At 34.3% G+C, this 18116-nt stretch overlaps 1 protein-coding gene across 1 annotated transcript in view; it reads left to right on the top strand.

The window, feature by feature from the left end:
* The window catches only part of LOC124950492, a 76690-nt gene that overhangs the window by 53456 nt on the left and 5118 nt on the right, over positions 1–18116 (top strand). The window contains exons 18-23 of the mRNA XM_047497255.1: positions 65–181; positions 2601–2644; positions 2824–2993; positions 4214–9164; positions 9538–9899; positions 10288–10347. Of these exons, the coding sequence (XP_047353211.1) occupies positions 65–181; positions 2601–2644; positions 2824–2993; positions 4214–9164; positions 9538–9899; positions 10288–10347 (5704 nt within the window). The remainder of the gene's footprint in view (positions 1–64; positions 182–2600; positions 2645–2823; positions 2994–4213; positions 9165–9537; positions 9900–10287; positions 10348–18116) is intronic.

Raw genomic sequence — 18116 nt, 5'->3', positions numbered from 1 at the left:
TACCATTTACCAATACCATTACCAATACCAATCACCATGACCGTTAATCACGACAATCGGACAGTGGCTGGACGAAAACGGATGTCTTCAGGAGAGTTATCCAAAGGGTCACGTTGGTGTTTCTGGACGTCAGGGTCAACGTGTGTTAAGCCTTTCCTACAGACCGGAGACTGGTCAGAACGTAAGGGAATCTTGGCTATGTGGTTCGAAGACTCAGCTCGAGGTCGGCCCGAGGACGTTCACGTCACGGGCGATCAAGCATGGAGAGTCTGAATCTACTCGGCAGCATGTTCTTCTGCATCAGCAACAGCAACATCGCACGAAGATCGTCCTCGATCGAGCCGGCAAATCGATCAGGCACGATGACGAGGAGACAACGATCGGTGTCCGGCCGATCGAGGATCGAATAATCCGACCTTTGGAGAGAAGCAGCGATTGTTGTTGGCATGCAGCTACTGGCAGCATGTTGGACGGAAGGTCGAAGAGCTTCATCTTACCGGATCGTTGTCCTCGGCGATCGTCTTCGCCGCAGAATGTCGATCGTGCCAGCTTCCTTAGAACGATCGTTCCCATTGGCACTCGCACTAATAATCATCATCATCATCATCATCATCATCATCATCACCATCATCAGCAGCATCAACAACAACAGCATTACAACCAGCAGCAACATCAACAACAACAACAACAACAGCAGCAGCAACAGCAGCACCATTACCACCATCATCATCATCATCGCCAACATCATCAGCAATTGAATAATAACAATAACAACAACAACAACAACAACAACGACCGAGACTTAGACGACAACGATGACAATGATGACCGCTACCGTCATAATCATCTCCACCATCATCATTATCACCAACGCGTACCGCCTTCTTCTTCTTCTTCTATTACTTCTTCTACTTCTACTGCCACCGCAACCATCACTACTACTACAAGCACTACTACCACAACTACTACTACTACTTCTACCGCTGCCGTTGCTACTACTACTACTACTACTGCTACTACTACTACTACTACTACTACTACTACTACTACTACTACTACTACTACTATTACTACTACCGCTACTACTATCACCATTACTACTTCTTCTTCTACTGCTACTACTACTACTACTTCTCTTTCCAGCACCGATCATCTCACGTTACCATCACCAACGACACCTTCTTCTTCCGTTAACGTCGCCAACGCTCTGGGCGCATCTTCTGCGCCAGCTTCACGGGTTAGAGGCTTCAACGTCATTGACAAGTAGACTTGCACGATGACGTTCTACTTTTTCTCTCTATTTTCTCCTTTCTTTATTACTTTTCTATCTATTCGTGTTTACTCGTAGATGGATGCATACTTTGATGGTTAAAAGTCGTTACTCTGGAAGTTTACTATCGAGGTCATTGCATTATATATGAGCTGATAGACTATTGGAAAAGGACGGTAATTTCAATTTGAAATCTTTTATTTTTCATGCGAGCAAACGAAAATTAGTAGAGATCGATGTTAGATTATTTATTCATAGCGTTTTCTTTCATACGAAACAATTTGGTCAGATCTACGAGAGTTACGTATTATATAAAAATAATTTTTTAAAGATTATCTTTCATTAATTATATTTCATTCAATGTCAATTGATTTCATTTGTATTCATACAAATTTTCGTTTCTTCTTTATCATCTTTTTGTTTTCTTTCGTTTCTTTTTTCTTTTTCTTTTTCTTTTTTTTTTTTTTTTTTTTTGGAAACCTTCTCAGGTAACAAACATTTTTCTTTAGATATATTGTCTATTTTGAATAATAAGAAGTTATGGTATTTTTATAATTTTACGCTCTTCAATTTTTAGGCTGCGATAATTCTGTCGAATCGTAAGGAGAATTCGTTATGTTTCTCGTTGCATTTAGGAATGATTTGATTGATATTCACGTTAGTTCGAATTTTTCGTTATCGTTGTTTCATCTACCTTCTTTTTCTTTTTTACTTTTTCTCTTTTTTCTTTTTTTTGTTTTTTTTTTTCTCTATATCTTTCCTTTCAACGTCAGCTCGTTCGTTCGCTTTATTCCTCACTCGTATCTTTCAAACTATGCTTTATTATACGATATAGCCTGAATGTTTAGCATGTTTCCACGATATAATTTATTGAGGGAAGTGATTCGCAAAAGTAATTGTGGGATTCGAGGGATTAATACGTTATTGATATTTTCTATGATCGTATGTAAATATCCGAGTAGAAAAACCAAAATGTATTCGTAATTTTCTTCTATTTATATAATCAATATCCAATATTGGTAAGTGTTGCCTTTGTGTGAAACTAAATGTTAAATGTTTGCACATTAATATGCCACATAATATATTATTGCATATCGGTGTACATGACTGTTGTATGTATCATATAATTAATTGTATATATATATATATATATATATATATATATATATATATATATATATATAACTCCTATTTTCGGTATGCCTGCCAATACGCGTTAATTGCGTACACGAGGCATGTTTTTAACAAGCTGCATATGTTTCCAACTGAACGTTAAAAGAATACTTCCTGAAGTTAATTAGATTAATATTGATCTCTTTGTTTCCAGCAGTTCGATCAACGTACTGCTCAATCAGGAAAGCCTTACATGTCTCAGTAAGTATTATAACAAAATAGAATAAAACGAAATAAAAAAAAAACTAAATAAATAAATAAATAAATAAATAAAAGAAAAACTATGGAAAAAAGTATATAAAAGAAATGAAAATTATATCGGACTCCGAATTCCGTTCGTAATAATGTAATTCTCGTTGTTTTTTTCTTTTCTTTGAAAGTGCTTTCAAAGAATCAGGATACGAAAGTGACTCAACATTGGTATTTCGACGACGAGAGGATATCAGTCCGCTCAGTCTTCTGGAACAAAGATTGGCTTACAAAAGCGTGCAAAGTGGTGGTGACGTGCCTCTACATGGTCTCCGTAAACCAGCCCCGGAACGACCAAAGGGTGAGTGACCATATAAAAACGTGTAATTCGCGCTGACTCTGATTTTCTTTGTTTTTCTTTTTTTATCTTTTTTTTTTTTTATCTTTTTATTTTTATACCCATGACTACTGTTATGTACATTTGAAGCGTTCTCTCTCTCTCTCTCTCTCTCTCTCTCTCTATTTCTATCTCTATCTCTGTTTCTCTCTCTCTCTATATATATATATCTTTCTCTCTTTCTGTATAATCGAGCATGCAGACAGCATACGTTTGTGTGTTAGCTACGACTTATGCATTCTTTTTGTTTATTTTTTTTTTCGTCTCGCTATCGCTAGCTAGCTATCGTTGCTAAAAATTTGAGTCATTCATTTACACGAACCATGTACATCGTCGCCGAACATTCCAAATTTTAAAATTTAACGACGACTAATGTCCTTTATTTTTTTTCTTTTTGTTTTGTTTTTTTTTTTTTTTGGTTTTATTTTTCGTATTCGTTTTAAATCATCCATCAATTATTGGGATTCGCTTTAATCGTAAAAGGTAAGAATAGGCGTTTTCTTATCGCAAAGAGTAAGTTTATTATCGCGTTGTCGTAAAATCTATTCGTACGAAATATTTTGATCGAATTTCATTGGATAGGAATTGAAATACATCTATTTTATTTCGTTCATGAAAAATTCGAGTCGAAGATGGCATGGTATGATGAGATTTATATTCTATAGCATGTCGCTCGAATTATTTAGCTTATTAGAATGCATATTTTTAATCTCGTTAATATTTTTCTTGTTCTTTCACTTTTTTTTTCTTTTTTTTTTAATTTTTAAAAATTTTTTATATTACGCTCAAAAATATACACACAGCACCGCTATAATAGACACTTGTTTATCGATATTGGTGTGTGATACACTCTTAATCTATTTGGTTTTCCTTTTTTTATTCTTATCTATCTATCTATCTATCTATTTATCTGTCTATCTATCTATCTTTTTTTTTCTAATTATAACGCACGAGGAATAATAAGAGAAGAGGATTTTCAATTTTCACGTTTTGGCACGCTAACGATGTTGAAAATCGTCATCACTCGCAAGCTTGATCTTAAGAGGAACTTTCCAAACTTTTGGTGAACGGGAACGGGCTTTGGAGAGAATAGGAAAGAAACACGTAAAGAACGAAAGAAAGAAAAAAAAAAAAAAATAAAAAAAAATAAAAAACGAAAAAAAAGATGGAAACTTTGTCCACAGACGACTCCGAGATCGAATATTTCCCGATCTCACCGACCTTGACGAGGATACGCGTGCATCGAAAGGGTCTTGTGACCTCAGGAAAAAACGGATCGTCCACGTCGATGTTATTCTCTCAATACAAACGATCGGCACCGTCGTTGACGTCGACGATCGTACAGAGTCCGATCATGAAATCAGGTTCGAAATCAAATGGTTATCGATCGAGTTCCTCTTTGATTGATAGAACAATCGATAATTCTTCTGGATCAAAATCAAATTCACGCGTTTTAACATTCTCGAGGCCACCATCGCCGCCACGAAGAAAATCTTCGAAGAACAACGAGACTTTGAAAAATTATTATAAAAACGGTATTACATCGGACGGTCATCAATCATCGAATTCCAGACATGCTCAGTGTTTCAATCCGGAAAAAGTTTCGGACATAAGATTATTGAGAGAAAAATTGTCTAACAATCTCGAGAAGCATAGAAAGTCGCGAGAACGTCAGAGTTCAAAAATCGTAAATGTTAATTCGCCGAGTCCAGTCTCGTATAAACGAAAAATTCTTTCGCAAAGTTTATCAAAGAATTTTGGTAAAAGTTCTCCATCCGTTTTATCTTTACGTAGCCTTTCCGAAAGCAACGCGACGAGGAACGATAGAATATCGTCGGATAAAATAAGAAATCGATTTTCTTCATCCTCCTGTCCATTGTCTGCTGCGAAATCTGTTTCGATTAAATCTGAGATATCTAAAACGAAACAGGGAACGTCGATCGACACTAAAGAAATTATATCACGAATAGAATCCTCTCAGGTTTCGAAAAGGGATAATTCGAGAGCTCGTTTAACCAAAAAAGAACAGGAGGAATCTTGTAAGAGATTAAGTAGATCGAACATTGACATTTCATCGGTTACGGAAGGTAGTAAAAGAAATTTACAAAAGCAAAAGGATACAAAAGGTAAAATACCACCTTCTGAGGCTTTTGTAACGAGCTCAGCGACTTTATATTCCTCTCATACGATCACCGATAAGGAAAAAGGTATTGTAGATAAAGCTCTTAAAGTTGTAGTTGCGATATCGTCAAAGGGTCAAGAACCTTGTCGAAAAACCGAATCCCAATTGTCAAAGAACGTAACACCAAAGATTGATTCGAAGAGTTCTTTATCGGGGCGTAAATCGATTCCCATTCAAATAAAAAAATCTTCAAAGATTTCGAAGCAATCTGATCGTTCATCTAAAAAAGATATTCCTATATTGATCGTGGCCTCACCGTCTACAGAAATTAGTGAGAGTATTAAGAAAAAAAGATCCAAAGAGAAAGCTCGGGGGGTGATCGTTAGAACACCCGATCGTAAGCAAGAAACTATTACACGAATTAGTTCAGATAGAGAGGACAAAAAGTTCGATACGAAAAAGAAGTCAAGAAAAGACAAAGACACTTCGAAATCCAAAGGGAATATTATTCTGAATAAAAGGATGGAAAAGGAAGGTAAAAGAATTTCGGAAAAGTCATTTGAAAAATCGAAGATGATCAAACGAATGGATGAAGGTCCAAATGTTCATAGTCTAACTATGACCGAGATAAAGAAACACCAGGAGAATAACGATACGTTTTTTCAAAATTTATTTTTGAGAAACGTTTTTTCTCCAACTTTGTCTTCCCAATATCCTGAAGTTGCTTCGAAGAAATCCTTTGTTTATGAGCGTACCAAAATGTTACAAAGTAACGAGAGAAGGACCAGCAAGTCTGAGCCATCTTTGAAGTCCTTGAGTGTGTATTTGGCACACAAACGACCGGTTTCAAATTCCAGATTCAAGAATTTGGATCGCGAAAGCTTATCATCAAGAAGTTTAAGTCCGTGCGGTGTTAGCTGGCCAGGTCGGTCTATATTTCAAAAGGTCAGTAAATTCGACAGTCTTTTACGGGTCGACGAGTTCGGCTCTTCAACGACTTTACGTGGCAGAAGTCCAGATTTAACGCGGGATGGAATTAAAGAGAGAAGTCTAAGCGAGCCACCATTAAAAACGCTTTCGGGAAGATCGAAAGACGAAACATTAAGTTCTAGGAAAACTTCTCGAACGTCTACGCCGTCTCCGATCAGACCGCCAACTCCTCGTAGAAGTCTGATCTCTAAGGAGAATCAAGATCGTTTAATAAAAAAAAAGTTTAGAGCTAGAAGCGCAGGCGAGGCCGATGATCTACGAACGAAACTATCTATACTTGGATCGAACACCTCGATTGCTAAAAGCAGTAGTTCTTTGTGTCCATCCTCGATCGATCAGGATGATTATCATCAATACGTTCTCGAATTATTACATTACAAAAGAAGAGGCGAGAGATATAAAGCCTTGCATGATTTTTATTCGAGTTTGGAAAGAATAGGACAACTTGAAAGAACGACTTCGTCGGGTGATCTTAGACCGAGAATGAAAAATGAAGAGATCATAGATTACGAACGATGGAAGGAAATCAGATCTAAGGAGAAAGCGGAATGCGAGCTGAGTTCGCTTTATGGAAAGTTGAAAGCCGTACAAAGAGACAAAGATTTTTTATTCAATACAAAGGACGTTGAAAAATTTAAATGGCGTGGTGATTGTGGCTTGAGATGTAAGGAACGTTCGGTTGAAAATATTCTTCGATATTTTGAGAAATTAGAAAAGGAGGAAAGCGAATTGGAATCATCTAAGAGACGAGAGATAGCTGCTAATAAAGATGTGTATAAACCTTTATGGCGAGGTAGTTCGGTTGTTAACGTAGCTGACACGATGCAAAAAAAGGCCAACGCAAAATTTGATATCCAATCGAAAATATCCGATCGAACGTCCTGGCAAAAAAATCTTGGTTGTAGTAAAAAGTTTTGGAGTAGTTTAACAATCGAACAAGTAAACGCTTTGAAGAATCAATTGAACGATATTTATGGTAGCGAGGAAACAAAATTACGAATGTCCAGACGCGATCATTCTTCTATCGTTGAACCATCGAAGGAAGATTTTCGTAGCAAAAAGGATGACAAATGTGAGATCACGTCGAAGTACGAGATCGTGGTCGATGATTTTCAAGAGGACGGTAAGGGTCTTCACGTTCGATGTCACTCTATGATTACTCCGGACGAGTCGACGAGTACTATGGAATTTTCTGGGTCAGAAACGACCTTAAAAAGGAGTGGCTCGATTGGACGTGGAGGAAGGACCTTTGAAAGATCGGAATTAAATGATTCCATCGAAAAATCCCATATGACGGAATTTGAAAAGAAGAGATTGTCCTTGACACTTGGAAAGGAAGTTTTGGATAAAGTTACTCGAAGGAGATCGTCTTCGGCTCCTCTAGCACCTAGGGAAACTCGTGGTGCTATCGCAGCAGCCATGGCAAACAAGAAAACTTCGAACATGATCAATGTTAGCAGTACACCTAATTTATCGTCTGCACCGAGCGTTACCAACACTTCACCTAGAACATGTTATTCCTTGGAAGTGTCTTACGAGGATGGTTCGAAAAAGGAAAAGAATGATTTTCTATTGGTTCTGGCGCCGAACGAAGATATTGCGAAAGAAAAGGAAAAGGTTGAAAATGTTTTTGAAGAATGGTCAAAGAAGACACCTGTAGTATCGTCTATCATTGACGTTGGTAATAATATATCTAAAAATAAAATGATTTCAACAACTTCGGGTAGTGAAATGGATAGCACGAGTTCCGATACATCTGTGAAAACTGTTATCAAACGAAATATCGAAATGGAAGACGTACCTAAGAAGATCGAATTCTTTGAAAATATTGATGCGAAACAAAATGATAGAAAAAGTAAAGAGAGATGTAAAGTTTCTAGATTGTCCTCGTCTCAGAGTTTCGCTGATCTGAAAGAACTATTCGGTGAATCGGAAATGGCACGACTGGAATATTCGACTATACCGTTGTACAGAAGGAAATCAGCATCGTCGGAAAGGATGTTGGAAAAATCAAAAGATTTGGAAGAATTTGGCGACTTTGAATCGGAATATCAGACTGGTTCTATCTCGCCTGAGGAGTTCGGTGATTTTAAAATAAAGAAAGATAAAAGTCAAATAAAGGAAATCGAAAGTTTAGTAGAAAAGGAAACGAATGAGAATGTATCGAAGGTCCGATTGAAGAAACAGGAAGGGAAAGTGTCACCTTCGAAAGAATCGATCGATCAGGATACAACGTGTTGTTCGATCGAGAGGAAGAAACGATCCAAGAGCAGGCTTCCTGCGGAAGTAGACATGCGACAGTCGCTTCAACGTTGCTCATGGGAGCGTGAACGCGATTCGAGACCACAAAGCATCAGTCCATGTCGGGCTACAACGCGTTCCAACTCGTCGTGCAGTGTCGAGAGTATATTCCAACGTGGAACGTCGCCCGATCCGGAAAGATATTGGCGTGCTTATTTGAAATTGGTGAAGAACGGTACAGTGAGAAAATTGCGAGATAGATTCGAGGGTAGTTTCGAGGATTTACATTCGTCGAATAAATTTCGTATATTCCCAAAAAGATTTCAAAGTGATCCGGAATTGGCTAGGAACGTTTTGAAGAAAATAGAAGAAAGTAGGACGACATTGTTGAAACCGCAAGAATATTCCAATGTCAATTGGTTGCGTAAGAAATACGAATCTAAAAGAGGGAGGACACGTCGAAGAGGGGAATCACCACCAATCCCAAGGGTACCATTGAGATTGGACACACTTTCGATGCCTCATATAGATGTTATCAGTAAAATGGCAGAGCTAAAGGATTCCTCGGTTTCTTCGAGTAAAGTAACAAATTCCATCGCTAGGAAAGCCGAAACTAAAGAACTCGCTGCGAGAAAACCGGTCGAGAAGATAATAAGAAAGTTTGAGGATCCTGAGAAGAAGGGAAAAACATCGATTTTAGGCGAAATGTTTACGTCCGCCCCCGATGTTCGTGAATTGAGGGACATCACACCTTATCTTGCTGGAAGATGGGTAGCACATAGGTAGCGATGGTACTTGAGGCCTCCTGGCTCGCGTCATTTTTTGATTCGATGATATTGTCGAATTGATCGAACGACGTTAAGGGCTGACATCACGACCTTACATATACATACATACATACATACATATATATATATATATATATATATATATATATATATATATATATATATATTTATCTTTTTCCTAAACTTTTATTTTAACTTCAATGAGATTAATTTCTCAATGTCATCCCTTTACGTTTATAGGAGTCCACCTAATTTGTCTAAAGAAAATATTCAAATATTAATTTATTCAAAATTTATTACGAACTTTAGAAATCTTGTATAACAAAAACAATAACTCCAAGTTCCATCGCTATTCGCTTGCATTCAGGTATCCAAGTAGAAGAGACAATATGCGCTCGTTGTCATCGCCACCAAATCTTGAAAATCGTAATTCTGAGAACGGTGATGTGATCGCGAGTTCGTCGAAAGATTCGAAAGAAACGAATGAGAAAAGGAGATTGGATGAGAGCCGTGATAATTTCTCTACGAAAATTACACGGCCATCGACGTCGATCTTGAAGCAGCACAAGGACATTTTTGCGAATCAAGAGTTCGATCCTAATAAACATAGACCGAGATTTAGATATCAACCACCACCACCACCACCCTCGCCTATCGTTAAACGAGAAGCCAAGTTTTGGTTACCACCATTGCCAACTTATACTGCTCGGCCTACCGTCAGTTTTGAAGGTCTGCTTGTTTAATAATTAGAAACAATAATTTTGATAACATTTCTTAAATGATAAAAATTGATTTCACATATACGTCTTTGTATTATTAGATGATTTTTTTTAATTTATAATTTGAGATTTTTCGAATCAATGTAAGTACATTACTCTTTTTTTTGTTTTTTTTTTTTTTTTTGAGAAGCACCAATATCGATAGATATTAGAAAAATGAAGAATAACAAAAAAAAAAAAAAAATGAAAAGAAAAAAAAAAAAAGCTCGTGCTGTGTGAATATCGATTAATCATTATCATTTCAGTGTCTCAGCGAGATTCCTTCGTTGTTTGTAGTGTTATTAGGGCTAATTATTATTTTCATTTTTTTTTTTTTGTTTTTTCTGCTGAACCAATAGAATACTCGAACGCACCCCCGCCGCCACCAAAGTCACAACATTGCAGAGACGAGCCCCAAGGTAATGCCACAACATGCTAATTGATATTTTCTTTTTTACTATTATCGTTATTATTATTATTATTATTACTATTATTATTATTATTATTATTATTATTATTATTTATATAATATTCATCTCATTGTTCGCTTGATAATGGAATATTTTGCATATTTTAACAATAGTCTACATTGTTCTAGTCCTCGTGTAAAATTTATAAAACAAATATCGCCATTTAGGTGAGATCTTTCGGAGAATATCATAAATTAATATTGATTAGTTGGAGGATAGTAAAAATAAAAAATTCATTATAATTATTAGTCGATGCGTTGGATATCACTGAAAATGCATGTTTCTGGTTTTATTAATGAATATCGATAAACTAGTTTGTAATAGTCCATAGAGCAGGTGGATGATGAATGATTGTTGTTCGTTATTGAATGAATCATAGAGCATGATTATCAGAAAATCTTGGAAAGCATGCGATATTGCATCCTTGAAGAAATCAAGGCTCGAACTATTGGCTAATTGTGTTCGTGTAATTAACACGAAACTTTCCAAAAATAACTCGCTCTTTCGCATCGTAATACAGCGTTCTAAGTATACTAATAAATACCTATTTAAATCTGATGTCAAAAATTTTGCACGCCTTTATGATTGCTTCCGGTTAATAAAATTTAAAAAAGAGAGAGAGAGAGAGAGAGAGAAAGAAGGAGGAAGATTCTGCAAAAATATAAAAGCAAAAGTTTTATTTTAAATTTCAATTTGATTTAAAATTTTCATTATTTAATTATATCAATTTCCTTTAATGTCCAACGAAAATATTTTCGATCAAGGATATTAAAACGAAGATAAGTATTATAATGCAAAAAGTCATTCCATTAAAATTAAACCAAATCTTAAATATTATATTTTTGTCATAGATATTTTCCGCTTAATTCCATTTACGTAACAACGTTTCATTTAATACCTGATAACGTTTCTGATAAAATATTCATATTAAATACGCATTATAATATCAGGATAGATATTATATATAAAAAGGCAAAGAAACATATGCCATGGGATTTAAATAGGTAATTCAACGGGCACGTATTCTCGTTACGTTTTCTCTTGGTCATCGTTGGAAATAAATCATTTTAGTGGGATTTAGACGTTTGACGTTTACGAGTAGACACGATGGCCGAGGAAGAAAAATAAAAAAAAAAAAAAAAAAGGAAGAAAAAGATATAATGACTTTTGTACGAGAAATTTTCTTACAAGATTTTTTTTATTAAAATATTAAAAAAGATAATTTATATATTTTTCATGATACTCAATTATAACTTTATCTTTTTTTACGTGTATATATATATATATATGTGTGTGTGTGTGTGTGTGTGTGTAATATATAAATAATTTTTTTAACAATAGATACATACGTGGGAACATTTTATAGAATCGCTTAATTTTTAATGAACATTATTAATATATACAAAAGACATAGACGATTGCGAATAATCAATTACTCGAGTATACGTCGAAAGTATATATGTATATATCCATTTGTATTTCGTGGCAGTATGTCAGAACGAACGGTACATCGTTCGATTAAATTATACGGTACATCATTGACAACGCTACGTGACAATCCACGTAGTTGCGACCGTTCGAAGACGTTCTCGTTCGGTCTATGGCCTAATGTAAAGAGCCTTCTTATTATCTTCCCGTTACGTAATTAGGATAACCAAATGCAAACTTACATTAGACGAGTCGAGTTCGAGTTTACCTTGACGGTATGCTCGATAAGAAAAAGAAGGTATAATTGACGTGATCTAATATATATTTCAAAATCGTTGAATAACTCTGGTGTGATTTATATTTTAACATTCTTTTTTTTTTTTACGTTTAATCGTAATAACTTTTAAAATCGTCATAGATATTAATACTTATATTTCAATTAAATGGAATTAGTTTTTGAGATAATATCTTTCTTTAAAGAAAAAAAGAAAAAAAGAAAAGAGAAGAGAAAAAGAATCGTAAAAAAGATAGACAATCTTAGTTCAATGTAATATCTTATCTAATCTTTTACTATTATTAACACCATCGAGTTCATGGTGCAGTATAGTTGTCTACGATTTATAACAGTACGTGCGTTTTAGTAAATTTAAAAAAAGTTCAACCTTGATAATGCAAAAATAGTATAGCGGTGAGCTATACAAAAATAACTAAGAAGATAATGAATGAAGACGTTAATTATACATTTTGAAATATTATTTATATAATTGAAAAGAATCGTAATAATTAAAATATTTTTAACTCGATGAACGTACATTTTTTTCTGTTGTCTAAATGACATTATTTAAAATAAACGATATCGTCTCGTGGCTTAAGATAGCACGGCATTTGAATCATCATCGAAAATACTTCATTGCGATAGAAATTCACGATAAACATATTCATTTATTTGCCAAATCTATGGACGATTTTCAAGATTTAAATAAATCCGTGATATAATACATTAGACCAATACTTTTTCTAATATGCTATTGTTATAATAATGATTTCGTTATATCTTCGATCGTCGATATTAATACCTTGATATTCGTTAAGAAAAGCAATAATTACGTTTAAAACGATTTAGCCGAGTCTTTTGCAAACCGATAATATTTTACGATCGTGTGAAGAGCGCTTAAACGTGAACGATGTATGTGTGTGTGTGTGTGTGTGTTGGGTGGTGTGGGAGGGGGGTGTGAAAACACGATCGTCGGACCGGCAAGAGGATCAGACGTGCCGCGCGCGTCTTACACGTAACAACCATCTTACGTCGTTGTATCGTTTTTTCTCTCTCTCTCTCTCTCTTTCTCTCTTTTTTTTTTCTGTCACCCTCGGAACAATAAGAATAATACATTTCTTTTCGCAATATATTTATTTCGAATATATTTCGTTACGAAATAATATATTGAGAAAAATTTGTTTCTATTCCTTTAGAATTTTCATACTTTTCATTTATTTATTTATTCATTTTTTGTTTTTTTTTTTTTTTTTGTTTTTTTCTTTTTCTTTTAATCATTTCTAGTGTATAATCGAATCCGAAGTAAGTGTGTATTTAAGTGCGCATACGTATGTGGGTGTGTGTGTGTGTGTGTGCACGCTCACACTTGTGTTCTAAAATTATTGAATCAAGTGTGTGCATATATGGTGGATAAGTGCATCTATGGTTCATGTGAACCATTGAATATTTATTATAATAGAATTTTTTACGAAGGATAGATGGTCGTGTGTCCGATATAAAGATCTAAAGAATGACATTCACTTTCGTAACGAAACGGTAAAAATTCTGAACAATACGTCGACATGCGCAGTTAGTATTACGCGCAATATATAATCGCGAGTACGACGTAAGGCCGCCAATTGATAATCGCACACTTCGTTCGCGCGTTTCCTTGCGCGTGTATTACGTGCTTGAGACAACCGACACATATTCGCAAACATGGCTGACTATACCTGCACGTGATACGTTTCCGGTCGAATGCTCTCTTCCTATATAAGAAATAATGATCGTTTCAATTTTTTTGTTATCTTCAATTTCGCGATCGATTTTATTTTTATTGAAATTTATCTTTCATTCTTTTTTCTTTTCTTTTTTTTTTTTTCATTTTCTTTTCTCTTCTTTGCACTTCAATCGAAAAATACTGGTTAACTTTCTACAATGTTAGATATAACTTCGAAGTTATATATAAAAATTAATTAAAATATATATATATATATATGTATATAAATTTATTTTTAATTAATTTTTTCCGTATTATAAATTACAATTAGTAGTAAGCATGTTTCACGCATTGTATAAAATTTTTTCTTTTTTTTATTTTTTTAGATACGATAAAAAATCTTCGTTATGAAGGATTAACGAAGGGTAATATTAATTTTTGAAAAAAATGAAATGGAGGGATTAATTAATAAATTATACGAAACCAACGTGAATCATGGAGGTATCATAAATAAAATGTTCTCTATTTATCGTGGCGGCCATTACGTTTGATTGAAAAGAGAGTTAAGATTCTTAAAGTGCAAATAGGTAACTTTCTCGCGAGGAAATATAAACAAAGGGAATAGTGCATCGTTAAGTCGACCGTTCGAGTATGTTGGAACGTTAGATCTTTCTCGATATAGGCCTGCGAACGTCTCCGATTCAGACAACCAACGTCATTGTTGTTTTCGGCTCGTTCTTCTTGTAAATTGCGGATTTCCACGGAAACGATCGGCGTGAAAGCGCGAAAGTGTTACGGGAATTAATATCGGACTATAAGCGTTTCGTTCGTTAAACATCGAGGCATTAATAGCATCATACATTGGCACGAACTTTCGTTAATTAGAAAACAAAAATTAATAAATCCTTAATAATAAAATGAGTGATTGACTTTCTTCGTTTCAATTTTCTTCAGATTTTTCAATATAAACATATCTTAAAATTCCGTCATAAAAATTCATTGTTCGTTTTTCGTAATACAATTTTAATGTGATTAATTAATTGAATAATTAATAAATTAATTAATTAATTAATTTCGGCTTTAATAGATTAAGGAAGAGGTGAAACAGGAGAAACTTTTTATTTCCGGCAGGTGTTGTACATTGCACTTTGATCCTAAGTTTTGCAAAAGTGAAACTTATCGTTGGTACAAGTTAACGTCGTTATTTTTATTATTATTATTATTATTATTATTATTATTATTATTATTATCATCATTGTTATTGCTATTATTATTATCATCATTATTATTATCGATTCGCTTTCAAAGCGTTGTAGCCAGCTCGACAAGTGTTATAATTTCGCAATATTTGATTCTATTGCACGATGCAATTCAAGTTACGACGTTACTTCGATTTCGTTTCTTATTTAAGGATATAGAAAAAAAAAAGAAAAAAAATTCACACTCAGAATAATGATAATTATAAGTCGATAGGTACTAACATATGTAGGTATATGTATACGCGTGTAGACGTAAACAAATCAAGGAGCTCGTGTAAAGATTAGATACAAAGCACTTCGTTGAAGTACCAATACGATACGTATTTCTTTGCCAATTCCCATTTGGCCTTGGGCGATCTCAAGAGAAATGTCTATGCCAGATAATTTCATTGTTTTTCTGCAAATACATGTTTTCCATACGATTTGAAAAAAAAAAAAAGATATTGAAGAAAAAAGAAAACAAAAAAAAAAAAACGTAATTATAAATAGTCCTTCCGTTTTTTTTTTTTTCCTTTCTTTCTTTTTTTCCAAAACGAAGATTTTCATTCTCGAGAAAAATTTTCTTTTAACTCTCTGAGGAAGCATAGAAACGAAGGAAAGATTAAAATCTTCATACAGAGACAACTTCCGGAAGATAGATAAGCCATCTTTTTAAGAAAGAGAAAAAGAGAGAGAGAGAGAGGGAGAGAGAGAGCCCAAGGAGCGTAACATCAATGGAAGTATTTGTTTCGCCATGAACGATTCTTAAATTATTGAAAAAAAAAAAGAGAAAAAGAAAAAAATAAGAAAGAATGATTGAATTTAATTCGATAGTTTTTCATAATGTAGATATATAAATTTATTCAACGGTTTATTTTGTTATTTTTAAAGTTTGATGTTATAACTAAATATTAATCATAATAATACTTACAAATAGAAACGTTACGGGAACATATATAGAAAAAGACGACGTAAGGTCAATGAAAAGCTAACTCGATGTATCTTGTACGATAACTTTGCTTTGTTCGTTTTCTAGATATGTTTACTCCATCCATTTGAGATTATTTTAAAAAGAACGAGTAGATAAGAACTCATCGGTAGAAATGTTCGATGATGATAAATACTAAATGTCTTGTGACAAGGACACCGATAGTTTATCTTTTAATTAATTCTACGTAATAAATATTGATTTAATCTTTAACAAATATATATATATATATATATATATATATATATATATATATATATATGTTACACATTTTATCAGAGAACTTTACAAATGTATAACTATGAATATGTGAATCAAAATTTATTGGTGAAAAATTTCAAGTGAATAAAATTGTCAAAGAAATTTTCAAATAACAATGAGAGAAGAATAATTGAGGAATGTTGAACGTCATGTTGCCACGTGTAGAGGATCTCGAACGTAGCCCACAATGGACCAGTTTGGCGAACGACATAAACGATCTCGAAAGGATATCTCACTCGCGAAATCCAGTATTTTTGATGAAAACTAGAAAATACGAGAAACAGACCTGCCACAGACGTTCAATGCCTGAAATACAAAAGGCAAAGTTGATTTCGTTGAATTCCTTGGACAATGAAACAAACACAAAACAAAGCAGAAATAAGAATTTCGTTCATTCGGAATTAAATTTGCCATACAGATGGAGTTGGAAGCCAAAAACCGAATTCGAAAGAACATATTTTTATGGAGATTACAATAAAGATGATTATGAAGTTTCCAGTCCGATAAATTTGGAAGAATCGATGGAAACTTTGAAGCTTCAAAACGATTATACCGTCGATCGTGTTTCGTACCCTGTGGAAGATATTTCAAAATCGAAGATAAATTTTCGACCGTACAAAGATCGTATTTTGAATATTTCTCAAGAAAACGAGGAATACTCTGGTAGCAGAGAAAGACTTCACGAGATATTTGAACATAATAGATATCTAAGGAGACAGTTTTTCGGAATGATTAATACGAATAATTTGCATAATGATGAGGAGAAGAATATTCAGCATTCTTTGGATTCGGGTAGATGTTTCAACAAGAACGTTAGAACGGAAGTTTTAAGACAACCCGGTAAATTTGGTAGCACTGAAACTCTTACCAGTCAGAGTAATCAATCCTCGGTAAGCAGTATGAACGGCCGGAAATCTCAAACTAAGTTGAACAGTCCGGAACTTTTGGAAGAATCGAGAATTCCTAGATTCTCTCGCATAGGCACGGTTGGTGAATCTTTGGAATGTGATGAGAAATTTAGTGGCGTTCAATTGAAAAAGAAGTATGAATTCGAAAGAAAAAATTCGAATAATGTTAATGATTCTTGTGAAAAAGAATCTACTATCGATCGATATGATAATAGAATTCAAAATCAATACGAACGATGCCTTGAAAGTTCTACGAACGATAGAATAGAAAGCGATGGTTTGAAACTGTTAAATCGTTTCGAATCGGAAATCGAGAGTCGTAAATTAATAATTGACAATTTATCGCAATATCAAAATTCAAATGTGGAAAAATCGAACGACGATCGTAATCGTTGGTCGGCATCGTACAAGTACGAACGAAATCCCGAAGATTTTTGTCAATCGATGCCGGATCTTTCGAGACAAGATGAAAAATCGTTGAAAATCGCACGGCTTTCTGTGAACGGTACAAGAATGGATTTTGGAAATTCAATGAATTTGCGTGGTTCGATGAAACCGATTTGCGAGGAGGATAGAAAGTATTATGCCTCGTGCGTTCAATTAAATGTTTTAAATGAAAATCGATTGTCTAGAAGTGGATCGAAAAGAATTCCACCTCCTTTGGATTTGAGAAATGTTAACGAACGATACGAAATGATCGAAGAGTCTGATAGAAAGTATTTAAAAAATTATACCGTTGACGTAGCTTTACTTCAGGATTACGATCGACCAATCAAGTGTCAGCTGACAACTATTATGGATGATTCGAATCAGACCAATGACAATTTTACAATCACCAAAAACAATGACGATTCATCTTATAAATCTATCATGAAAAAACCCGAGGAGAAGCCCACATTAGGAACGTTCAACAAATCTTTCA

The sequence above is a fragment of the Vespa velutina genome, chromosome 7, assembly GCF_912470025.1.
Source record: "Vespa velutina chromosome 7, iVesVel2.1, whole genome shotgun sequence".
NCBI lineage: Eukaryota > Metazoa > Arthropoda > Insecta > Hymenoptera > Vespidae > Vespa > Vespa velutina.
The sequence above is the reverse complement of the archived record's forward strand: the minus strand, read 5'-3'. Positions and strand labels throughout refer to the sequence as shown.